Below are 26,868 nucleotides of genomic sequence, written 5' to 3' on the forward strand. Positions count from 1 at the left end.
TTACACATCTGGTGCTCTGGTGCTGGGTGCATACATACTTACAATTATTAAATTCTCTTGCTGAATTAATCTCTTTATTTTTATATAATTTACTTTTTTTTGCCTCTTTGTATAGCTTTTAACATGAAGTCTGTTTTGTCTGATATAAGTATAGCTATTCCTGCTCACTTTTAGTTTCCATTTGCATGGAATATCTTTTCCCATACCTTCACTTTCAGTCTATTTATGTCTTTACAGGTGAGGCAAGTTTCTTGTAGGCAGCATATAGTTGATTCTTGTTTTTTAATCCTTTCAGCCAGTCTAAATCTTTCAAATGGAGAATTTAATCCATTTACATTCAAAATTATTATTGATATGTGAGGACTTACTCCTGTCATTTTATTGATTGTTTTCTGGTTGTTTTGTTTATCGTATGTTCCTTACTTCCTCTCTTATTGTTTACTTTTGTGGTTGGGTATTTTTCTGTAGTGATATGGCTGAATTCCTTTCTCTTTCCCCTTTGTGTATCAGCTCTGCCAGTGAGTTTTATAGTTTTGCATGGTTTCATGATAGTGGTTATCATCTTTTCACTTCCAGATGTAAGACTCCCTTGAGCATTTCTTGTAAGGACAGTCTAGTGGTGATGAATTCCTCTAGATTTTGCTTATCAGTGAAAGATTTTGTTTTTCCATCATTTCAGAAGGATGGCTTTACTGAGTATGTTCTTGGCTGGAAGTTTTTTGTCTTTCAGTATTTTTAATATATCATCCCATTCTCTCCTGCTCAGAAAATGGCTAGAAGTGAATTGGCCACGGTTCATAGCCAGAAGGACAAGCAGTATGTACAGAACAGAGCTACCCTTGAACTATTTAGTTGCTAGTTTGTGCAGAAATTCCCCCCAAACCAATTTGTTGGCTCATGGTAGGCCATGAAGGGTTTGCTGGGGCAATGCATTTATTTTTTACTAAAACTAAATATATCCCATTTAAAGGTTTTCTTTTATTCCAAAATTATACCACCACTACTTTTTTGTTCTTCAATCATCCATTCATTTATTTAATTACCATGTTTTGAATTAGGTTGACTACATGCCAGATACTTTTCTTGCCCAATGCCTTTATAAAATGATGGTAAAAATACAAGTTTTTAATTCTTTAAATCTCATTCTTGGCAACTTTTTTTTTGGACTATGAGATTCAAAATTCTATAAATCACTAGGAAAATAATTCAATACAACCCATTAAGAATCACATTAACCCCTTTATCAATCATGCTAACTGGTTCAACAGATTCCATTGGTATTTCACAAATAGCATTACATTCCTTCTAGGTCAATATCAATAAATGCAATCTAGGGTTGTAACTGTATTTATCATCCACATTTACTAATGAATAATTTTTCTGGTGCCATGAATATCAGAGTCTCAGAATATGGGTCCCTATTAAGAGAATCATCACTGCCAACATTTAACCTAATGATTCAGGTAAGTGTTTCACAGTCTTTAAGTGGTGATAAACTGTTCATTTCAGCCAAATGAATGATGTTGGCCTCAAAGACAAATATACTTAATTCACCGGTAGTTCTACATATTCTTAATAAATAATCCATTCTTGTCTTCAGGAGAGATTCACCTAATGCAACCTGGACTAAGAAATAAGCCAATTACACTTTGATGTGATATTTATAAAGAGTGGCTCTCCTGTGGATAGTCAGATTCTTATAGCCGGGTGTGGTGGCTCATGTCTGTAATCCTAGCACTGTAGGAGGCAGAGACAGGAAGATCACTTGAGGTCAAGAGTTTGAGACCAGCCTGAGCAAGAGTGAGACCCTGTCTTTACTAAAAATAGAAAAAAAAAATTAGCCAGGTGTAGTGCACAGGCTTGTAGTCCCAGCTACTCAGGAGGCTGAGGCAGGAGGATCACTGGAGCCCAGGAGTTTCAGGCTGCAGTGAACTATGATGATGCCACTGCACTCTAGCCAGGGTACACAGCAAGACTCAGTCTCAAAAAAAAAAAAAAAAAAGATTCTTACATAAATTTGTATATCACTATATTAAATAATACCATAATAAAATTTTGGAGATAAGTTACTTATTTCTTTCAACCTTTTCTGAATTTATTGTGATTTTAAAAATTTAAAAGTTGATTTTGGCAATAGTATCTTAAATTATGACCTCCACATATAATATACAGCTCTGTATACATTTATTAACACCTACTGTTTTCTCTTGGCACAGTGACTTACATAAAACATTGGCTCTGTATAAATAAATCCAGAAAGGCATTTTGAATCTAAATAAATTCCGTGAGAGATAAAAGTACTTTAAAAGTATTTCTAATTGAAGTGGAAATTTGATTGCTGATCTAATCGTGTGTCTCCTCTGGCTTTAATTACTGACCTAGAGTTTAATTCAAATCCAGTCTCCATCTTCCATCCCCCCACCTCTCTACCACCTAAAGCCAGAAGGGTATACATAACATCTAAAATCAAAGTAAAAAGTTAAATTCAAATAGTCCGTACTCATCACATTGTCTTCCCAATAGTATAGATGACCTTAAATATCATGAGATCAGGGAAAATGAGGACAGGATTAGATGGCAGAATTTAAGTGTTAAGCAAAATGCCAAAAGGATTGTGAGAACTCAATAAATTGCATTCTTGTTATTTTACAACCACTGTTGTTTTTATTGTTATCATCATTTGTTGATGGTGTGCTGCCAGGGGCTTAGGAGAATGCAACTTTATTGGATATTACATTTAATGTCCACTTCAATTTTCAAGGACTAATTTGAATTTTAGTGCCTCAGGAGCAGCTACCCTCTGTGAAACAGGGTCACTGTGTTCATCGGCCCAGCTGTGTGGCTGGCACAGGAGGAGTCAAACTCTCCTCTCAGAATAGAGAAATGATAATTGCATGTGTCACCTGCATTGTTGTCAATAAATTATTTTGTCTTTAAAGGTATCCTTTTTATCTCCCATAAAAGCTTAATGACATGAACTTTGAGTTCCATATGTTTGCTTTGTGTGTGAATGTAGCCCTAGGTTTAAGATATAAAATCATAGCTTCACAAGCTGATGGGGTACAGGTAGACAGCCATATTATGGCGTCAATAAATCGTACGTGACATTCATTCATTTATTCAACAAAATGAGCACCTACTAAGTGCCACACACAGTCCTACCTATCTATCTTAGCATTGTGATTGGAATATGACACCTTCACCTGCTCATCCTTTCAAGCTCATCAATACCAAATTCCTGCTAAAGGAGAACAAAACAATTAGGTTGGGACTTACTGATAACTCTCTTGTGCCAAATAACTTTGAGAAAAAAACATCATGTGATGAAGAGCACAGGTTTTAGAGTCAGATATCCTCAGTTTTGATCCTCGCTTTGCCACATTTACTAGCTGAGTGATTTGGGCAACTTATTAAACACTTCAAGTCTCAATTTTTTCCATATATTCTACGTGAAGAAGGAATGGGATATTTTTTGACATAGTATCTGACATATAGTGTTTTAAGATATCTTATACATATATATATATATATATTATTATTTTTTTTTTGAGGCAGAGTCTTGCTTTGTTGCCCAGGCTAGAGTGAGTGCCGTGGCGTCAGCCTAGTTCACAGCAACCTCAAACTCCTGGGCTTAAGCGATCTTACTGCCTCAGCCTCCCGAGTAGCTGGGACTACAGGCATGCGCCACCATGCCCGGCTAATTTTTTCTCTATATATTTTAGTTGGCCAGATAATTTCTTTCTATTTTTAGTAGAGACGGGGTCTCGCTCTTGCTCAGGCTGGTCTCGAACTCCTGACCTCGAGCGATCTACCCGCCTCAGCCTCCCAGAGTGCTAGGATTAAGGCGTGAGCCACCGCGCCCGGCCTTTAAGATATCTTATGTTGAATGTGATCTTATCAACAGTTATAATTGAAAATTGACAATTTTAGACTCATCCAATTTATAATTTCTGGGACTTTCCAGACTTTCCCTTTTTGCTTTAGTGGAATTCTCTAAGGGCTTGTCTTAGCTTGGTATCAAATGGAATATAAAATGGGAAGAGAAGCAGACATAGCCAGAAAGCTGGAGCCTTGTAAATACAAGAAGATCTTATTGCTTAAGAAAAGTGGGACTCTAGAGGCACTAAATTCACCACTTGGTCAAAGAAAAACATATCCCTATTCCCTGCACACCTTAACTTTTCAGAAAGCATGAAGGAAATGTCATGTAGTTTACCAAAATACGAGTGACATGGTACAGATGTATTCTTCTTTTTGTGGATAATGTGGCTACATTTTTTCCTTGTAAAGGATTAGGATGATTTTAGCAGACATAAAGAAATAAAATACGCTGATTACCTAAAAGGGGAATAATTGGCTTCCATTCCACTCACACATGTAGTCCAAGGATGAATATAAAAATGTATCATCTTGAGCTCTACAAGTCCAGCTGAATATAAAAGATATTTTAGTCCATTTATCTAGTTGGAAGAAGGAAGGTCACATACTTTCACTCATCCTTGAAATGTTTGCTGGTAAATGATATAACACAACAGGCACCATGAAAGAAGGGAACTGAATCCAGCACTAGACAGCAGCACACAGAGATCATGCAGACATTCACTGTTCCCTAGATGGCACAGCAGGAAAAACTTTCTAAAGGTGGTCTTTAATTTGGGGTTACATATGCAATTGAGTAGAGTAAAAAGAGGACTTAAAGGGGAGTAAGGATGATGATTATTATAATGAGGAAGAAAGATTGGCAAGAATGGGGCTAAGAGAGCCATGACTACAAGTGGGAACTGCTGTCAAAGTTATTATAAAAAGGTCAAGGTTGCCTTAAAGACATGACTCCCTAACTAGCTGCCAATATAAACATTATTAACCTCCCTACATCTAGAGCAGCTGGGACGGGCGTAGCTCACTGCTTCACCAAGTGCATAAGGGTGGGTGGGGGCTTTAGAAAAGGGTCACTTTGGTCACCAAGGACAGCACTCTAATCAACCACTGACTCCTTTTCCTCTTATTTTCTTAGCTCCTACTGATCTCTATTATCTCCTCCTAAAAAAGCCACTCAGCACTTCCAGACATTGCTTAAGAGCACTGACAAACTTCAAGAATAAACAGATGGTAGAACTATTCCTCAGACTTAGCGTTTCTAGAAGGCAAATAAATTCTGCAAATGAAAATGGTGTAACTTCTCTGCCAACAAGACATAAGCTTTAACTTGTTTCATACATCCAGGGGTACATTTGCACTGTTTTGTCTCCCTATTCCTGCTAGATTACAGTCCTACAGAGTCCAGGCATCTGATATAATTCAGTATGTTGCATAATTAATAATCAAAATGGCCAAGACTGAAAAAAAATATTATGCCTTTTAGTCATGCATTTGGAGGACAACATGAATTGAAAATTAGTTACAACAAAAAAAATTTGTTGTAGCTGTTTTTTAAAGAAACTTTGAACTGTACTTAAGGCTATAACCACCCACTTCAAATAATCCTAAATGGAGGCACTAGTTGAAGGAGCCCTGTAGCCCTGTTTCCTAAAGCAGCAAAAGTCCTTGAATCAAGAACAGTAAGCGACTGGTTTTAAGGACAATGCTAGGTGCTTGGGATACAAAACTCTTTAAAAAGCAATAACAACAGTGAGTCAGAGGACTAAAATAATTACTTCCTTAGCACTGACAACATTAAAAAGAGGATATGAAAGCAGGAAATTGATTTTAGGGCATAAAGCTCTACCAACTGATATTACTAAAACAAAACACTTCACATTCACAAAGTTATAACTCACTTACACTTATGTAATTGAAGGGAGAAGAGAGGATGGAAAAGAGAAAAGATAAAAGGATTTGAAGGAACTTTAGTAAAGATGGAAGAAAAGAAGAAAACCAAAACATGACATTGTGACTATACAGGCTGCTTCTGTGTCTTAGTGCCAGAAATGTAAAGGTCACAAACAGATGGAAGGTCGAATTATTTCTTGCTCTTCTCTGTGCATCATTAAATAATAGCTGTGTGCATTCCAAAGACTAGGACCTTTATTGTTAGTAATAATGTACAGAACAAAGTGTAGGTTTTTCAGAAATGAGATATTTTTTCAGAGACTAGATTGTACTCTAAGAACAGGGAAGTCCAAAAGCAAAATTATTTTGCCTGGCAAATGGAATACCTCAGAATCATAATTCAACAAAAGAAATCTGTAACTCTGTTCTAGTGCTTTCAAAATTGTGGGCATAAATCCAAAGTCCCGATCAAAGCTCTTCAGTGTTGACTTACATAACAAGTATCTATCCATCACAGACTATATAGAAGATTCTATGTTAAGATCAGCAACGAATGAGGTCATCAAATATACTAAGCTCTACCTACTCAGGGATCTGATAATAAGGACATAAATGATAAAAATAACAATAATAAAATCAACTAACATTTACTGAACAATACTTTTGGCCAGGTCCTGTGCTAAGCACATTGCACAGTTATATTGTTTAGCTTCTAAACACAAGAAAATGGAGTCTGTTTTTCCCTCATTTATTCCTGTCTCTAGGTTACAGAAGGCAGTTTGGCTGGGTATGTTTTCTACAAAATTCTTCACCAGGGCAAAATGTTGATTACTTTGGAATTGCTTATTAGAAGGATATAGCTATAGCACAGCAAACATTGCTCTGGTCTCAGATAATGCTGGGTTGAATTCCAGCTTCACTATTTACTAAATTACTTAACTGCCCTGAACTTAAATTTTCTTCATCTGTAAAATGAGTCAAAGGAAAAATGAAATAATGTATGTAAAAGGCCTAATAGAGTCTCTGGTCCATAAGAGGCATTCATTCAATAAATGTTAGCCATCTGTGCTTCCAGGCAAGGGCCCAGGGTGTCAGGATCCAAAGGATATCTTCCAAGGTATAAGCCTTTTCAGACTTCACCTACGCTACAAAAGGGTCTAGAAGCAACCCCAGGTGGTCTGGGGGAAAAAGAGAGGCATCTACCTGAATCAGATAAATTCAGCAGGACCAACAACACAGAGAACAACGTGATGCTGGAAACACTGGAATAAAATCCTACCCAGGAAACCCAAGGTGCGAACGTCCCTCCCCAAAGGCTCATTCTTGGATGGCATGTTCTTGACTACTTTCAGAAAGGTTACCACTTTAACCTGTCGGTGCTTTGTGAACAGTAATTGATCAGGTGTTCCTTTTGAGACTGAAGGGTCTAGGAGGACAGTGTGTCACTGGACCCTCAAAGGAGGAAGAGGCTAAAGTTCAGAAAAGGAAAATAGCAGTGGTGAGATGTAGTGCTTTTTAAAAAAAACCATCTTCATAGATTTTCTGTATTATTTATGTTTGCACTCACCTCTTTTTTTTAAAAAAGATAGAAGATGCAGAAAAAAACCTCACCTACTTTTCAAAAAATAAACTTTTGTATTTTGGAATAGTTTTAGAACAGCTGCAAATATAGTACAGTTTCCATATACCCTCATCCAGCACCCTGTAATGTTGATATAACCACGGTACATTTGTTGAAACTAAGACATTAAGATTGGTACATTCATCCAGCTGAAAGCTATAAGGAACTCTGCATGCTGACAGAGGAAGAAAACTGTTTCTTAAAAGCCCACGTTTCATAGGAAGTTTGCTTAGTTAATGAAAAAGATGTTTGTCCCTGCGGTTGACAGCGCTAGCTGCTTGTCCAGAGCCCATTTTCTCTTTCTTCCTCCTTCATAATTTTGCTCAGTGCAGAAGTGTGCCCAGCTAAACTGCCTTCCAGCATGGGGTGACCACCTGATATAGCTGTGGCCCATGAGGTGACAGGGAGGAATCCTTGGGCAGATCACCCTTCCTAAATAAAAGGTAAAGTCTCTCTAGGTGTTACCTCTCTGCCCTTTACCCCTTTGTCATTTCATCTTCTTCCTGCCCAGAGTGTAGCCATGAGGCCTGGCGTACACTAAGAATGGCGGAGCAGAGAGATAGACGGAGCCTGCATCCCTGATGTGAGGCATCTCAGTATAGCCTGGGATTCTAGACCTGGGGGCATCTGGCTTCAGGAGACAGAGGAACCTCACTGTTTAAACTGTCATTACCGTTATTTGTAGCAAAACACAATCCAGATACCGTCTCAAACTCAGGTCTGGAGACATAAAATCAAAAGCTTAAAAAACACTTTCTATTTATTTGAAGCCCACACAGTGTGACAAACTATGCTTGACTCAGAAGCCATGAATCTGATTAGACAGGAAGTCAAGCTGTCAGAAGACATGCCTTCTAGCAACTTGGCTATGATTTCCCCTGTGACAGAACAGGTTATGTTCAGTCCCTGGGCCTCAATTTTCCATCCGTAGAAAAGAATACAATAACGTATTCTTTTATCCAAAGCAAGTGAAGTTAACAAATACATAGAGACCGGTAGCTCCCTGGAAGACAGGGTTTCAATAATGCCTGGGTCTCAATAATACCATTAACAACGTTCTGTTGCCAGGAAAACTCCAAAGGACCCCACAATGAAGACAAGGAATTTAAAAGAGTGTCGTCTAAATTTTGGGTCATACACTGGATAAATCTTTTCTGGGCAAAAAGAGAACTGCTGAGATCAAGTCCAGCCTATATAATGGCAGCCAACTATTTCTGACTTGTGGAAATGTTTAAAAATCAAAAGTAAGAACAGAGTGGAAAGAAAAAGAATATTGAAGCTGCAAACAGACCTCAGTAGACCTCTAAACAGCTTCCTCATCAAAAAAATGGGAGAGAAAGAAAACACAACTGTGAAATCACTGTGCTGGGGAAGAGAGAACATTTGTTGTGGCTTCTGTGGCTGGTACTCAGCTTTATTTAGGTGTTGAAACTGGCACTGCAAAATATAGATATCAGAAATCTCAGCCATAGAGGAACAAAGATCTCTGAGATAAGGGACTGAAAAATGAAATGCACACTCACCGGGATACCACCCTGCTCTCTGCTGGTTTCACAAAGGTCTAGCGCTGGGCTCTCCAAGACAGTGGTCACTAGCCACACGAGCACTTGAAATGAGGTGAGTCTGGTGTAAGTGCAAAATACACACTGGATTTTAAAGATTTAGTATGAAAAAATATATAAAATAGCTAATTGATATTTTTCACAGATTTCACTTTAAAATGATCATATTTTTGAGATATGAGTTAAAGTATATTATAAAGATTAACTTTATCTCTACTTTTTTGGCTGTGGTTACTAAAAAAATTAAAATTACATATGTGGATTGCATTTGTAGGTCATATCGTATTTCCTTCAGGTAGCACTGATCTAGTCGCTGATCTCCCATGAGAACAGAGCAGCCAACCAACAAACAGGTTTATCCCTTCCATCAGGTATAGCACCTTAACAGCCATTTGTCATAGAAGATGACCCTTGTCCTAAACTTACTGACGAGCAAATGATGAAGAGCTGTTGCTATTTTTCTGACACTCTCTCCCCTATCCCATTTCCTTCATTTTGACGAGGAAGCACATTATGTTCCCACTGAATAGGCATCCCCCACTGAGGTTGTGCTTTCAGCAAGAAGGGGGATTTCAGAGAGACAGGAGTGAGCCAGTGTGGTGAAACCGACACCCGCCCTTTCCCCAATGGCAAGGAGGTTTTAGCAACTACCAACCTGGCCAAAACCTGGGTGACAGGGGGTGGCTGAAATGAAATTTAAAGAATATAAACCCTGATGTGCAGGCCTTCCTTGGATGGAAGGAGAGAGGTGAGGGGGTGAGCTCCTTGTTGGGTCAAGTGTCATCACTTAGATAAGAGATTAGAGCCGGCCGGGCGCGGTGGCTCACGCCTGTAATCCTAGCACTCTGGGAGGCCGAGGCCGGCGGATCGCTCAAGGTCAGGAGTTCGAGACCAGCCTGAGCAAGAGCGAGACCCCGTCTCTACTAAAAATAGAAAAAAATTATATGGACAACTAAAAATATATATATAGAAAAATTAGCCGGGCATAGTGGCGCATGCCTGTAGTCCCAGCTACTCGGGAGGCTGAGGCAGGAGGATCACTTGAGCCCAGGAGTTTGAGGTTGCTGTGAGCTAGGCTGACGCCACGGCACTCACTCTAGCCTGGGCAACAAAGTGAGACTCTGTCTCAAAAAAAAAAAAAAAAAAAAAGAGATTTGAGCCTTTAGAATTTTATGTTAATTTTAAAAGAACATACAAATAACTTTTAAAAACATTACTCTCCAAATTAAATCAAAATTAGTTATGAGTACTAATCAACACTCATATTTTTCCAATTGTAACCAGGATAGACATGTATACACGTGTACATGAATGTGTAATTCTTTCTTAAATTTCATCTTAATACTGTTCCACAGCCACACTGATCACAGTTTACTTATACTCAGTTTTATTCCTGGTAGTCGCCCCATGGTATCAAGATACTTGGGCTTGTTTATCCATTCCTGGCTGGAGTGGGGCTGAGCAGGGAACAGAGAGAGGAAAGATAGAAAGGAGGAGTTTTTCCAAATAACTGCAGGAACAAACAGAAAAGACAGCCCAGATGTGCTGTCTGCGGTGGGAGTATCAGCTAAGAGAAACTGAGTTAAAGCGAGGGGCTCGGGATTAAGAGGCAGGAAAGGCTAATGGGAAACTCCTGGAGAAAGAAACACGAGACAACAACATAGTGAGGGGGAAATGACTGTGAGGATGATCACAGTGAGCCTGGGTCCCAGACAGGAATCCCTGCTCAAGATTACACAAAGGTCAGGGCTAGGGTAAAGGTCTGTGATGGAAAGAGAATAGAAACAGTTCACTGCTTATTAAAGGAGAACCTCTCAGCTTTTTCTCCCACTGCCTCCCCCGCCCCATTGAGGGCTAAGGTCAAGCTCACGTCCACCAGGAACCAGAACTTAACATCACACACTTCTTGGCCAGGAGGAGAGCGGAGGGGTGCACCAGAATCAGCATACTGAACTGTTCGTTCCATCCAGGAGCTCTTCATACGCTCTTCTAATAAGCCTGAGCCCGCAGCCTACATGTCCCACTAAAACTGACCACTGAAACCCAGCTAAGTACTTAAATTACCAGAAAAGGCCAAGCTGAGTACTTAGCATGAGATTACATACTTTCAGTATACTTCAACTGCATGGAGATTGTGTGCTTACGTTTTAAGACTTCCATGAGTTCTTGTAAAAAGTGCATGTTTGTGCAAACTGCGGACCACATACTGTAGGGGACACAGGGTGACAAGCAGTCAGGAGTGAGGCAGGAGTAGGTAGAGCACAGGCTTAGAGCCAAACAAGGTTTGTATCTAAAGGATCAGTAAGATGCAACTGACAAAAAAAAAAAAATCACACTAATGTCAAGAAGGAAATACTCAGTTATGACACTGTGCACACACGAAAAATCTCTGGTCTCTGTGCGTAACCCGCTTCTTTTGGAAGATTACACAAGATAAGGCATCTTTTATTCCTTTCATACTTTCTGAAGAGTTAAGGCTTAGTGTAGCTACAGATCTGTTTTCCTTTAACCAAAACCAACACTATATTGTGTGCCAATGTCTTATCACTTGACTTCACCTAGCAACCCTGTTCCCTTATATTTACATTACAACAGCATTCTGCCCGTGTCTATTTTCCCTCCTGCTTTGGATTCAGCTATAATAAAAAGTAACATAGAGCCAAAGCATATGAGAGAGCACAGTGGAAAAATTCCCAGAAATTCTAAATTGAGAAAGTAAAAAATTATTTAGATTATCACTATCACTAAGATTACACTTGAGATATTAAAGTATACTGAGAAAATATTTTACTCAGCTTTTATTTTTTTTTTCTATTCAACGTTTAATACTGAGGGGCTAAGAATGATTATACCAGTTGCAAAGGCCTCAAAGTCCTCATCTAAAAAAAAAAAAAAAGAGGGATAACAGTATCAAGTACACTGATTGCTTGTGAAGAGTAAATGGGCCAAGAGCAGTAAAAAGCAGTAAGGCCTGTCATGCTCGCCTGCCCAGCAGTCACTTCCCTGTGGGAACAGACTCATTTCCCTGTGAGAACAGACTTGCACTCGCTGCCCGGTGGATCAACTCCACCCCCCACTGGGTGACTGTCATTCAAAGGGTCCTGTCCACCCTTGGTCAGGTGGGCACGTGACCCATGCTCAGCCAATCAGGGCTCCTCACTAGAACATTAACATCTGGAGTAACTGCATATGCAGAAAACAGCTAGGGTTGATTCATCTGGCTGTAGGTGGCTGGAAGGGAATTATCCTTTAGTCACTAGTTCTTGGTACTTGAATCCCCAGAGCTCTCCAGTTCTTCTTCTTCAGGCAGCCTGGTTTTTCCATGTTTCCGCAGCTGGCTCTGCCATATATTTGAAGCAAGTGGTGATCGGGGCTGCTTACATTCAAAGACCTCTAGCTGGCATAAACACCGCTGCTACGCACAGCAAACGGCCAGTGCTCAGGAAGTGGTCGCTATTGTCATTTATTCACGCAAGACATGTTTACCGAGTAGCTAATACATAAACGCCAAGCCGTTAGGGATCCAGAGATGGAGAAAACACATTCTTTTTCCGCAGAGCATTTGTACTCTGGTTAAGGGTAAAGAAGGGATAAGATCCAGGGGACCATTTGTAATGAAAAAATCTCCTCCGTCTTCTTGCTGGTGGCGGTGGCAAGAAGTCAGCGAACGCCAAAGCAAGAGACAGTGAGTAGAGAGCCTTGACGTGGAGTAAGGGAGCGAGGCCAGCGAGGAGGTCGGCGCCCACAGCGGCTCTCCGCGACCACGGTTCCAGCCCTCGGCTCCACCAGGCTCGGGCTCGCTGCTCCTTCCCCGGACCCACCTGCTGCCTTTGGCTCACCCAGCGCAGTTTCAGCGAACAGTCCTGGTAAAGACAGAGCAGGGATCCCTCTTCGGGGTCTGCTAGGCCCCCTAAGCATGGAAATAAAGGAAAATCTGGAGTCCCTTCAGGGGAAGTTCCGGGCACCTGGCTGGCCTTGAAAAGCGAGTGGGCAACCTGAGGAGAGCGACGGCCTCCAAGGGAGCCAGAGTCCCCAGGTGCTTTGGTTCCCTATGAAAACTAAAGGATGCCATCTTAACGTATGTTCTTGAGTTGTTTTACAGAAACCCCCACCAGATGGAAAATGCAGACAAGGGGGAACTGAGGAATTAAACTGTGACCGCCATTCTTTGTTCTAAGTTTCCCCTGAGGAGCCTGTCACACCCATCTTTCCTTTCAGCTAATCCAAGAACCTCTGAATCCACCTAGGCCTCCCCACCCCCGACTTCAGGATAGACTGCCTTTTGGGCCCAGGCCAATATATAACCTCCATGTATTGATTTACAATTTTCCTTGCCTGAAATGTACCCTCGGGTCATACGCATTAGTTGCCTGTACTCCTTGCTTGGCACCATGCCACCAGGATGCCACTTGCCCACTGCAACGCTCGGCTTCAGTGTCTGGTTTTACCGCACCCAGTGGGCAGACCCCAGTTTGGTTCGGTAACATAGTGACAGTGTCCCCCACCCTTGATATCTCCTCTTTAGTAACTTTCCATCCAGCCACTCCCTCACTGTGCTCCTTCCTAGAAACCCCCACTTGTCCTTGCTGTATTTAGAGGGAAGCCTGATCTCTCTCCCCTATTGCAATGCCCCTATTGTAACAGCCTTGAATAAAGTTTTCCTCACCATTTTAATGAGTGTCAGAATAATTTTTTTCTATGATGCCATATAGTCTTGAGTAAGTTGTGGGCTCAGGACTTGCCACCACAAAACGACTGTAGGAGGCCAGAGTATGCCACTCCAAAAGATGCCTACCTTGCATAAGGATTATTTTGAGCTGGTCATTTTGAGAAACTGTAGACACAGCAATAGCTCTGAAAAGTTGTCCTCTATAAAGGAAATATCCATCTCTCCTTCTCTATACCAGGAAGAGAAGGAACACTAAATCACTAGAGATTCTTTTCAAAAAAAAAAAAAAATTTAGAGACAGGGTCTTGCTATGTTGCCCAGGCTGGACTTGGACTCCTGAGCTGATGCAACCCTCACACCCAGCTCAATTTTTTTTTCTTTTCTTTCTTTTTTAGTGATGGAGGCTCACTCTGTTCCCCAGGCTGGAGTGCAGTAGTGCGTTTAGAGCTCACTGCAGCCCCAATCTCCTGGGCTCAAGTGATCCTCCCACCTCAGCCTCCCAGGTGGCTGGGTCTACAGGTACATGCTAGCAAGTATGGCCAAATCGCTAGACTCTTAATCAGATGGGGCCCAGCTAGGGTTAGCTGAGTTGGTAGATTATGAGACTCTTAATCAATGGAGAAGGCAATGACTTAAATCTACATAACAAACCTTACCTTACTTTAAGGTACTGGCTCTCTGGGCTTAACCTGGTTTTCCCCAAAACTTTTTTAAGACAAGAGTCTCACTCTGTTGCCTGGGCTAGAGTGCCATGACGTCAGCCTAGCTCACAGTAACCTCAGACTCCTGGGATCAAGTGATCCTCCTGCCTCAGCCTCCCAGATTGCTAGGATTACAGGCATGAGCCAGGATGCCCAGCCAAAACTTTTTTTTATTTGTTTCAGAGAACAACACTATTTAAGCCTGAAGTTTAAACTATACCTACCCTAGAGATTTACTCATTTCTCTGAGTTATCTCCTATATATAAAGAAGGCATACATGTTATTAAACTTCTGTTCCTTTTTCTCTTGTTAATCTGTCTTTTGTTACAGTAGGTCCCAGTTAAGAACTCATGAAGGGTAGAGAGAAAATTATTTTTCCTCCCCTGCACAATTTTGCCTTTAACCTCAAACATCAGTACCTTCTTTTTCCTTCCTTCCTTCCTTTCTCTCTCCTCCCTTCCTTCCTTCCTTCCTTTCTTCTTTCCTTCCCTCTCTTTTCTTCTAGGCTATTCCAGGCTTAGGCTGAATTCTATCAATGATCTTAGTGACTGGAGAGATGTGGTTAATTCCTGTCTGGATGTGGCATCTATTCTCTGCTGTAGACCCCAAATTCTCTTCATGGCCATTGGGGCAAATGTCTCAGCTACTGTCTCCACTGGAGGATGAGATGATCATAACTACCCTCGAGCAACTGGGAGAATTAAAAAGATAATATATGTAAAACTGATTTGTGTACTGCACAATGTTATATAAATATATTTTCAAAACAAAAGAAAAAGAAAGAGGGCTTTATGAAGCATTCAAATTGTTGAAGTACTCTGACTAAAGCTCTAAAAGAGGAAATTATCCGCCCAGACACAGCAGCAGTAGCCTGATTAGCCAAGGTCAGCTGCTGCAGCTGTGAGCAATTTATCTATCTCCCCTATTCAAGGGGGTTAAGATAGCTAGAGGGCAGCTAAGCAGTTGGGAGAGATATGTGAGTAAAGAAGTGTGTTCATGCCATTTGCAAAGGTTACACCAAAATCTCAAGGTCCCTGGTCATTGTTTGGGGAAATAGAATCTTGGAGATTTTTATGGACTAACAACTTTGATAATTGTAATATCTGCCAGACTGTATGAGCTGATGCAATAAAAAAGTGGAGAATTTTTTTCCAAGTCTAGTGGGGTTTACAATTAGCATTCTATCTTCTTTAGTGGTTAAAAGCACAGGCTCTGAAGCTTAGACTGCCTTGATTTGAAATCTACCACTCACTAGCTCTCATCTTCAGCAAGTTACTGAACCTCATCTCAAAAATGAGAATGATTATGGTGCCTAATTCACAGAATTATTGAGAGGAATAAATGAGTGAACAGATTGCTTAGAACAGTGGCTGGCATATAATAGGGGCTCTATTAATTTTAAGTGTTTAGAGTTGATCAAGTCATGTACAGTAGCTGGCATTTGAAAGCCATAAAAGGTAGATGCCACGTTAAAAACATTTGCCAAATGCAATCATTTAATTCTCCCAACAACTTTGTGCAGCAGAGTTACTACTGAAGTTTCAATACAAAAGGGCTGGCGCATGGCTACTATCCGGGAACCTGGCTTTTGGAAGGTTCCCCAAGTTACTGTTAATAACTGATAACGGGACTTTGCCCACCTGGGGCACTGAATTGTGCTGTATCAGTCTCTCTAGAATGTACAAACAGTGTGATTTATGAAGAACACCAGCTTTCTTTCTGAGAGTCTGGCTGGCAGTTGTGGCTGGCCAAGCAGGCAGAATGTACCTACAAGAGCAGCCCCCAGTAGAGACCTTGGGCTCTGAGCCACAAGCGGGCTTCCCTGAGCAGAGACATTGCACACGTGCTCCTGCAGTTCCGTGTTGAAGGAAGGAGCCCGTTCCGGGGGGGCCCCTCCTAGAAGGAGGATCACAGGAAGCCTGTGCCTGAATTTCTCTACCCTCCACCTGATGTGTCTTTTTCTCTTACTGATCCCGCTGTGTATCCTTTCACTGTAATAAATCTTAGCCATGAGTACAAGTGTATGTTGAGTCCTTCTAGTACAACACCAAACATATGGATGCTCATAGGATCCACAAAACAAACTCTCAAAGGTAAGTGATGTGACTCGAATTTCATAAATTTTAAAAATCTGAAGAATGTGAAAGTTAAGAGATATAGACATGGTCACTCAGTAGGTGACGGAGCTGGGATCTAAATCCAGTCGATCTTCCTTCAAAGACGCTCATTTCATCGTGCCAGGCAGGCAGCCACACTCAAGCACATATGTTCTGGGCCCAGGCAAGCTTCTCTGTAAGGCACAAGGCCTGGTAGCAGCTGGTCAGCTGTGCAAACTTGGGAAAACATCTTAAAGGATTTGAACCTCAGATTTCTTCACTATAAAACTTAATAATACCAATGTCATAAAATTTCTCTAAGGATTTAATAAGATTATATACATAAGTCATATGTGTGAAGAATATACATATTAAATATGCAATATATTAAAATTTATAAAGTCTTTACCCTAGTGCCTGGTACACAGTACATGCCAATAAATTAAAAAACTAGATAAATATGCACATATATAAAAATATGTATATATACAAGCACACACATATATACATAAATATGCATGCAAGTTAATTTCTTATCTAACAAGTTCTGCCTTGATTACAGAGCATCATTTACCAATCATAGATGGAGCTAGTTAGGATTTCATAAGTGGGCTGGATTTTTAACATCTACTGGTTTCAATCTAGGGAACCACTTTTATCCAGAAACTTTCTGCTCAAAGCTTAAAGGCTGACTATCTTTAATGTTTAACCTATGAAATTAATTATTAGCCAGACAATTCAGAGCTTTGCTTAAGACACTAACCGGTACTTATCACTAGCTCTAACATACACAGATGTGGTGGTCGTATTTTTATAACTCCAAGTTAGAACCTGTTATCTAGCAGTGAATTGCACTGTTGGGAAACTGGAACTCCAGCTTCTATACAGAGACTATTCAATCCTCCTAAAACCATGGAAAGCATACTTCTGTGGTTGAAATTTGTTATCAATAGTATGATTTACATTATACCTTTTTGACATTTATGTTCATAGCATTACAAAATGACACTGTAATTGAAGTGTAATTGCTCATTTCTTGGAAACCCATTTGGCAACCATTCATGGCATCCTCTATCTTCTCTCTAAAGTCAAGGATATATGGTGTGAGTCAGTAGTAGGATGAGGCCGGCTTTCTCCTAGAATTTGGTATCTGTATTTTTCTGTCTAGAGCAAAGATGACAGAATCAACTTTAACTCAAACATTCCATTTTTCACCCCAGTCACTCCATCCAACTGCAAGTTCACACTTACTAGCAGTAATATCCATTTGGACATTACTACCTGACTGGCCTCAAACAAATTATTTACTCTTTTGGTGCCTTCATTTCCCAATCTGTAAAATGATGATAATAAGCACACCTATTACACAAACCTAGATGGTATGGCAAATAAAACAAAACAAAACACCCAAAAACCAAAAAAACCAAAAAACTCCACAAAACCAAAACCAAACAAAAAAGAATACCTACGATTACAGTTAACAATACAGTATTGCACACGAAAAAATTTGTTAAGAGTAAAATGATTAGAACAGTGCCTGGCACATTGTATAAAATAAATGAACAAATAAAATATATAGTACATCTTCTGCTGTTCTCTAATTGCTTCTCTAACCATCTTATGGTCCCAACAAGACTATGAACTGTTTAAGGCCAGGGACCACACTGGCACTATGCTTTCCTGTCCATCTTCCCTTCCTCAGTGAACTTAACCAGCACCTGGCATAGTAGGTCAACAGACAGTTGTGAGTCCAGTCATGGCAGAATTGCACAGGAGAAAACACCCTAGAATACACTGAGTGCGGCTCCAACTAATACCTCTGGCTCAGTGGCTTTCAAAATATTTGACCCCAACACATTAGTAACAAATAATTTTTAGGTTGCAACCTCATATACACCTCAATAAGCTTATATATTTATATAGTATATATCTAATTGAAATAAAAGTTTTGCAAAACAATACCTATTCTTACTACATAAGATATGCTCTAATCATTTCTAATTATACCTAGTTCATTGCCTTTCAGACTTTAATGTGCATTCGAATCACTTGGGGGTCAGATTTAACAGAACATGGGTAGGCTCAGAGAGTCTGCTTGTCTATCACACTTCTAGGGGACACCACGGGTTCCTACACCACACTTTGAGTAGTAAGAGTCTGGTCTAGTCTATTTAAAACTTTATTTTGAAAAGCTGGGAATGGTTCTCTAATTTTATTTCATGACCCACTAAAGTGGTTGCAATCTGCAGCTTGTAAAACACAGCTCCAAATAATTTCTAAAGTTTCTTTCATCTCTATAATCCTGCTGTTATCTTCCTAACCTTGGTATAAAATTCCTGGACCTGGGTTTAAATGGGGTTAGCGGAAGGAGCTCACAAAAAGTCAAGGCTCATCTTGCACACTGACTCTCAGGCTGAAATGCCTGCCTGGTTCCTCCTAGTCTTTCCTCACTGTCCCAAGTGTACACCTTGCAGCTATATGAACTAACTGATTGAGCACTTCCTAAGAGTAGGGCACTGAACCAAGTGCTCTGTATCTACTGCATTTACTCCTACCACCCCCTTATGAGATTATCGCCATTTTACAGAAGACAGAAGGTAAGCAGCTAACAATGGGTGGAGCTGGGATTCCAGAGACTGTGTTCTTGTGACAACCAGCCTCCACGGTGGCTCCAATGATCACTGCCCTGTGGTATTCACGCTCTTTTGTAGCCCTTTCTCATGCTAAATAAGGCTGACCTGGTAATCAATAGATTAATGAGGAAATGATAGTATGTGCCTTCCAAGGCTCATTTAGAAAGAAACACGGTGGCTTCTGTCTTTCATTCTCTTGGATCAACCTCTCTCTGGAAGAAGCCAGGTTGCCACATCATGAGAATTCGCAAGCAGCCTTATAAAGAAGTCCACACAGCGACGGACTGAAGCCTCCTGCCAACAGTCAGTACCAACTGGTTAGGTGACAAGCGAGCTGTTGTGGGAGACTCTAGATGACTGTAGCCCCAGTTGACACCTTGTCTGCAACCTCCTGAGGAATGTCAAGCCAGAACCGTCCAGCTAAGCTTCACCCAAATTCCTGACCCACAGAAACTGTGTGAGATTACAAACATTTATTATTGTTTTATACCATTAAGTTTTTGGAGTAATTTGTTATACAAGAAAAGAAAACTACACTTGTCCCTTAGTGCCACAAGGGATTGGTTCTAGGACCACCTTTGGATACTAAAATCCGTAGACGCACAAGTCCCTGATATAAAATGTATTTGCATATAACCTGTGCACATTCTCCTGTATACCTTAAATCATCTCTAGATTACTTATAGTACCTGATACAATGTAAATGCTATGTAAATAGTTGTTATACTGTATTACTTAGGGAATAATGACAAGGAAAAAAGTCTGCACATGTTCAGTACAGACATAATTTTTTTTTCCAAATAGTTTCCATCTGTAGTTGGTTGACTGCATGGATGTGGAACCCACAGATACAGAGGGTCAAATGTAATACAGGTCTTAACCAACAAGTTATATTGCATCACTATAACTCAACCTTAAAAGGAAAGTGAAACTTTTATGGAGGCCCTTTGGAACAACTCTTTCCTGTGGCAGCGTGTACTGCGGTTCAGGAAATTTTCATTCTCGCCTCACAACCCACCTTGTGGGAGGCATCTACTGCCCAAGTCCATGAGTATTGGACCTGATTACATGACTTTCTTTAGCCAGCTGGATGTGGAGTTGTGATGTTATATCACATTGAACAAAAGATTTTTGAGGCACTACAAGAATCTGCCTGCCCTCTTTAGCTTCTGCAGTCATCTGTAAAAACAACATATTCCAGACAGTGGATGTTCCTTCAGCCTGGGTCCCAGAATGAGAAGGCATGGAACACAGACCTGAACTTGCCCCTCAGCCTGGAGACAAGCCAAGGTGAATTCAAGCAGAGGTGCAACTGACTTATAGATTCACGAGTGAGAAGTCAGTGCTATTATTGTAAGACATGAGATTCAGGGTTTTTTGTTATTGCAGCAAAAGTTGACTGATACACTCACCGTGCTGTATGATGCCATGCTCCATAAGCCGTTGACAAAGCTGCTCTGCCTCTTTCCTTGTAGTGGCCTCACCTTCCTGGACCAGCCAATCCAGGAATTCAGATGCCATGAAAGTGCGCTCATACTTGACTCCTTCCTCCTCCCTGGGCTGCAGGAGTGTGTTTTCTGGGCTCATCAGCCTGGAAGGAAGAAAGGGGAAAAGAAAAATAAACCACGCCTACACAAAAGGAAAACACACACAAAAGCTCATTTGAAATCCTACATCATAGGCTTCTGTGAAGTATCACAGCAAAGTTGTCAAACAGACAGATGTGGCTGTCATGTGCTGACACACATTTGATTTCTAAGAGGAGGATCTGCTTCAGAAGTGAACAAGATGCATTTTCTCCTGGTAATTAGAAAAAACTGGAAATGAAATCCAAAACTGTACCATTAGCAGACTGCATTCAAGCTAGCAAAAAGTATTATAATTTACTGACCATGCCCTACTCTACCTTTCTAAAAAAGTTAGTATTTCTTTCCTAAAGGCATTATTTCATTTCCCAAATCATTGTGCCAATAAGAATACTACTGCTGTGGACTGAGTGTTTATGTCCCCACAGATTTCATATGTTGAATCCCTAGTCCCTAATATGATGGTATTTGGAGATGGGATGCCTTTGGGAAGTCATGAGGGTGGAACCCAATTCATGGAATTAGCACCCTTATAAGAAGAGCCTCATTTTTCTCAAGAGTATCATGGTATCATCATCAACTATTCTTAGAATCACAGGTGAGTGTGAGTGAAACAACTTTACAATACAATGCACAGTATATACAAAGTGTTACACTATGTTAAGTAATCATTGTGCCTACATCAAGGCATGATGATGCTTACTCTCTCTCTCTGCTCTCTCTCTCTCTCCATGTGTGGACATAGCAAGAAGACAGCTATCTGCAAACCAGAAAGCAGGTCTTCGGATCTGCTGGCACCTCGATCTTGGACTTCCCAAACAAATGTCTGTTGTTTAAGCTACCCAGTCTATGGTATTTTTTGTTATAGCAGCCTAAACTGACTAAGACAACTACTTAGTCACTCCTTTACAATCTTCTCATATCATATAGCTTGCTTCTTATACCAATATTCCCAAGCATTGCTCAACTCCTCTGGATTCTGCCCTTACATCTCCAAAATAGCTCCCATGGGGGCCATGGGTGTTCTCCTTTGCATCCATATATGATGCCATGTGACATAACTGCAAGTCCTCATTTTGGTTGACCTTAATACCATTAGGTGCTACTGATTACTACCTTCAGCCAGAGGGATGTCACACTCTACTGGCTTCCCTCCTGTCCCTCTGCTCCTACCTCTTCCTCAGCTATCTTTGTGTTGGCTCCTCTTCATCTCCCTGGACTTCAAAGGCTGGAATTCCTTGGCTTCAGTCCCCAAATACCTCTTTTCTCATTCCACAGTCTCTTGGGTGAGCTCTTTCATCCCCATGGGTTCTGTCACCATCCATTTCCCAAGGATTCCCCAATTTAAATCTCCAGACCAGGCCTAAACTCCCAACTCCAGACCTTTGCATCCATACAGACAGCTCAAGGACACCTCAGAATCAACAAGCCCAAAACTGAACTCATATTCTTGCCCCCAGACCTGGTGGTCCTGGCCAGTCAGTGCTTCCACACCCAGCCAGAAAAGGAAGCCCTGTCCTTGACATCTCCCCTTCCTCATCCCCTGTCCAGGCTGTCAGTATGAACTGTCAATTTCATCTCCTGAATCTCTCTCGGGTATGTCTAGGCCTTCCCATCTCAGGCACTGCCACTACCTTAGTCTAAAATACCAATAGCTGTAACCTAGATGACTAGTTTTCTTAATGAGACTACACTATGCATCCACTCTTCTCAACCCAATATTGAGCACCTAAGTCCAGACATGGCAATTAAATGCTGTTTTTAAAATTCAAGCCTAATAACGTCTAGCCTCTGTTGAAAATACACTTTGATGGCTTCTCATTGCTTTTAAGATAAAGACCAAAATCCTTTACATGGGCTATAACACATGCATGCTTCTGCCTCCTGTCCCATTAGAGCTGCTCTCACTTCATATCTCTGTGTGCTCCAGAGACGCTGATCTTCTGTCAGTTCCTCATGCTCAGTCTACCACAGGGCCTTTGAATATGTCATTACCAAGGCTGGCATGATCTCTCCCTCTTCTACCCACTATTTCCCCACTTCTCAGGCCTATGTAACTCCCTGTTCTTTGCACCTCAGCTATGGTCAGGTCTCTACTAAGCCATCTCGTTGCTCCATGGACAGTTTTTATCAGATTAAAGACTACTCAATTACAGGTTCCCACAGGGTAGAGTCCATGTTTGTCCATAAAACTTTGGTAAGTGAAAAACGGAACCTTATAAAATACACAGTCATTGTGCCATCTTCCTCTATAAAACTATTTCTGACGAGTTCCGGTCTTCCATAGGAAAGTTTGGCTCTCTCTTTTAAATACTTTCCTCTGAAACTAACAATAATATGCAATACAAAATGAATTGTTTCATTCTACAATAGGAAGAAACCTTGGAGATCATTGTAGTCTAACTCACTCTTCATCCACATGAGAAAAATGTATTTCTTATCCAAATGAGGAAAATTGAAGGACAGCATTCAGTGTAGCAGGAAGGAAACTTGCTCAAGCTCACGGAAACATGCACTTTATACTTGTCTACCAATCATTTCATTTGGAGGTAATTACACCTGGGTACCTGAATGCCATAGGATGTTCATTTTGAATGCTGTTTGACTTAGAGCCCAACCATGCCATACAAAGAACACTGCACTAGGAATTAGAAGACTTAAGTTTATCTTCAATGGGTCACAGTCACTTTGAGACATAAGGCAAGCCATTTTTCTTTGTTTCAGCCTCATTTTTCTCAAGAATATCATGGTATCATCATCCAGCTATTGTTAGAATCACAGGTGAGTGTGAGTGAAACAACTTTACAATACAAGACAATGCACAGTATATACAAAGTGTTACACTACGTTAAGTAATCGTTGTGCCTACGTCAAGGCATGATGAATTTCTGCCTAATAGTTATGAACCGAAGAAAATGGGATTCCTTCATGCTCCCTCTGCTCTTCCTAGAAGAATCATCAAAGTTTAACTTGAAATCCATGGTCGGGGCGTAGGATCAGACAACAGGAGACTTGGGACCCAAACACCCTTCTGCCACGAACTAGTCAGGTAACTTCTCACTGCTTCAGTGTCTCCCAGCGTGTATTAAATGAGGAAAATAATAATACCTGCTCTTTTCCTTTCACTGGATGGCTGTTATTATCAAAAATATTTTTAGGGAAAGAAGTTCTAAATATACAAATGTATACTTTTATATTAAGAGTATGTACAAAAAAGCTATTAGCATATAAACCAAACGCATTTAAAACCTTATTCAGCATGTAACAGGACTCGCTGAAAAATCTTATTTAGATATTTTCCTAAGTCAATCATCCTCAGCACTTTAATCCATATTTAGAATTAGCCATCAGGCGGTTTTCCCAGAGTTAGTAACAGCTAAGTTGGTGTGAGCAATAAGCATTCTATTTAATGTAATAATGGACAACCCTTTCTTAGAAAGTGCAAAGAACAACCACCACACACATGTCAACACAAGGGACAGAAACATAAAGACGTTCTACAAGAGATTATGTGCAAAGGTGGCCACAATAGCTCCTCTCATACGTCTTTCCATTGTGACTTCACTGCTTCTTTCACCAAGAATGAGTCCATTTCAACTTTCCTTGAACCTAGGCTGGCTTTGTGACTTGCTTTCACCCACAGGATGCAGCAGAAGTGACATTATATAACTTCTAAGGCAGGGCTTTAAGAGGCCTTGCAATTTCCGCCTTTTGCCCCTCGAATGCCCTCCTGGGACTGCTGTGTAATGGAGTAGGTCCAGCCTCCTGGGGGAGAAGAGGCCACCAGGAGGATCAAGGTGCCCAGGCAAACAGTAGGCAGCAGCTCTCAGACATGTGAATGAGGCCATCCTGGACCTTCCTGCCCAGCTGACCCCCCAGCAACCAAACAAATGAGCCCAGGTAAAAGCAGAAGAGCTGTCCTGCGACCCACAGAATCAGAAGAAAGAATACATCACTGTTGTTTTACACTACTAAATCTTAGGGTGATTCGTTTTGCAGGAATAGATAACTGGGACATATTTATATCAAGGGACAGTGGCAAAAATATGTGAAACTCTGCACACAGAGACGTACCACACAGCTCAGCAAGTACCAAAGGAATGAAGGACGCACGAAGGAAGTTCCTGGAAATAAACGACATAGAATAAAGCCACGTGGAGCTAGACCTAGGAACCTGAATTAGCGATGGGACTCCAGAAAAGAGAATAGAAAGACCCGTGTGTGCCCCAACAAGGAGTAGTAACCTCATTTCTTCATTTCTTTTGACCCACAGATAAGGTATTTGGGGGTGAAAATAGAGAAAAAACTAGCCACCTAGTTTCCTGGTTTTAGACTTTACTTCCTCTAAGACATTTCTGAATACTACATTTCTGGACTACATACCACTTGTGAGAGCCTTAGGGGAATCACCTGCTCACTTGACCATAAGCATTTTGAGACCAGAGTCCCTGTTCATGAGGTTTACAGATGTTTCCTCGCACGATAGGTTTTCAAAAAGTATTTGCTGAATGAACTTATTTCTATGCATTCCCCTGCTAGACATCATTATGCAACTTTATATTAAAAATGACCTCCTGAGGATGACCCTGGGTGGAGACAAGGCGAACCAGGGCAGTTCTTGCACAGCTGACAGCCTCCATTTAAGACACAGACACAGACTCTTGGCTTCTAACCACCCTGTCCTTCAAGCTCAGTGATTTTCCTTTCAGGGAGTAGGAAGGACAAGTGGATGGGGTTAATTTGTGTCACTTCTTGTAACCAGAAACATGACCTGCCAGCCCTCTCGAGCTCCTGCTAAGTAGCTGGTGGCCTCCGGACAAGTGGCTGGTGAGCTGCGTCTGCCAGTGTGTGCTCTGGGAACGAGGCCAGCTGGCAGGCCTGCCTGGATTGGCTGAGTTTGCCTTTAAAACCTGCCCCGCCGCCCTTAGCACTTCCTCGCTTCATTTCCCCTTATAATCAAGTCATGTCCTCGGCCAGGTTCCTCTCTTCAAGACCAAGTCTTTCCTGGGATTTCATTTTAGGATTTATATGCAGTCACAGTGTTAAAGTAAGAATTTCCTAGCCTGAGCAAGAGCAAGACCCTGTCTCTAGAAAAAAATTGAAAAATTAGCCGGGTGTGGTGGCACGCACCTGTACTCCCAGCTACTCAGGAGGCTGAGGCAGGAGGATCACCTGAGCCCAGGAGTTTGAGGTTGCAGTGAGCTATGATTATCCCACTGCACTACAGCCTGGGTAACAGAACAAGACTCTGTCTCAAAAACAAACAGACAAAAAACCAAAAAAAAAAAAAAAGAAAGAATTTGACTTAGTACTGGTTTCAATTTTCTTTTGCTACGTAACAAGCTACCCCTAAACTTGGTGGCTTAAAATGAACATCATTTAATTATATCTTAATATTCTACGCATTGTCTGGGACTGCACTGGGCAGCTCCTCTATGGCTGTAGCTTGGGGTCACTCACAATTGATGCAGATGGTGGCCAGAGCCAGATGGCTGGCTCCACGGTGCTCCTCAATATAGCTTCTCTCTCCAGCAAGGCAGCCTGGACATCATACAGTGATGTGGGTCTCAAGGAGGAGGGAGCAGATGCTCCCAGGATGGCTGTTGCTTCTCCTCTTCCTCCTCATGGCCCTCCCCAGTCCTCTTCCTCCTCCTCCTCCTTCCAGCTTTATTCTGATATAATTTACACACCATACAATTAACCCATTTAACATACACAATTCAGTAGCTTGTAATATATAAAGAAGTTGTGCAACCATCTACATGATCCACATTAGAACACTTTCATCTCCCCAATAAGAAATCCCAACCTAGCAACAGTCACTCCCCATTTCCCATCCCCACAGCCCTAGGCAAACACTAATCAATTTTCTGTCTCTGAATTTGCCTATTCCAGATATTTTATATAAATGAACTCATACAATATGTGGCCTATTGTGACTGGCCTCTTTCACTTAGCATAATGTTTTCAAGGTTCATCCATGTTGTAGCATGTCTGAGTATTTTATTCCTTTTTATTGCCAAATAATGTTCCATTATATGGATATACCACATTTTGTTTACCATTCATCAGTTGGAGAACATCTTTCCATCTTTGGTAATTATGTATAATGCTGCTACAAACATTCATATACAAGTTTTTTATGGATATATATTTTCATTATTCTTCGATATGCACTTAGGAGTGGAATTTCTGAGTTACATGGCAGCTCTGTTTAGCCTTTTGAGGAA

The 26,868-nt window shown here is 41.0% G+C and overlaps 1 protein-coding gene across 2 annotated transcripts in view; it reads right to left on the reverse strand.

Annotated features, from left to right (window-relative positions):
- Window positions 1-26,868, reverse strand: part of DEPTOR (DEP domain containing MTOR interacting protein) — a 149,647-nt gene that overhangs the window by 48,763 nt on the left and 74,016 nt on the right. For both annotated transcript variants that reach the window (XM_069466042.1, XM_069466041.1), the window contains one exon: window positions 20,465-20,643. In XM_069466042.1, coding sequence (XP_069322143.1) covers window positions 20,465-20,643 — 179 coding nt within the window. The remainder of the gene's footprint in view (window positions 1-20,464; window positions 20,644-26,868) is intronic.

Source organism: Eulemur rufifrons, chromosome 3, assembly GCF_041146395.1.
Source record: "Eulemur rufifrons isolate Redbay chromosome 3, OSU_ERuf_1, whole genome shotgun sequence".
In the NCBI taxonomy this organism is placed as follows: Eukaryota; Metazoa; Chordata; class Mammalia; order Primates; family Lemuridae; genus Eulemur; species Eulemur rufifrons.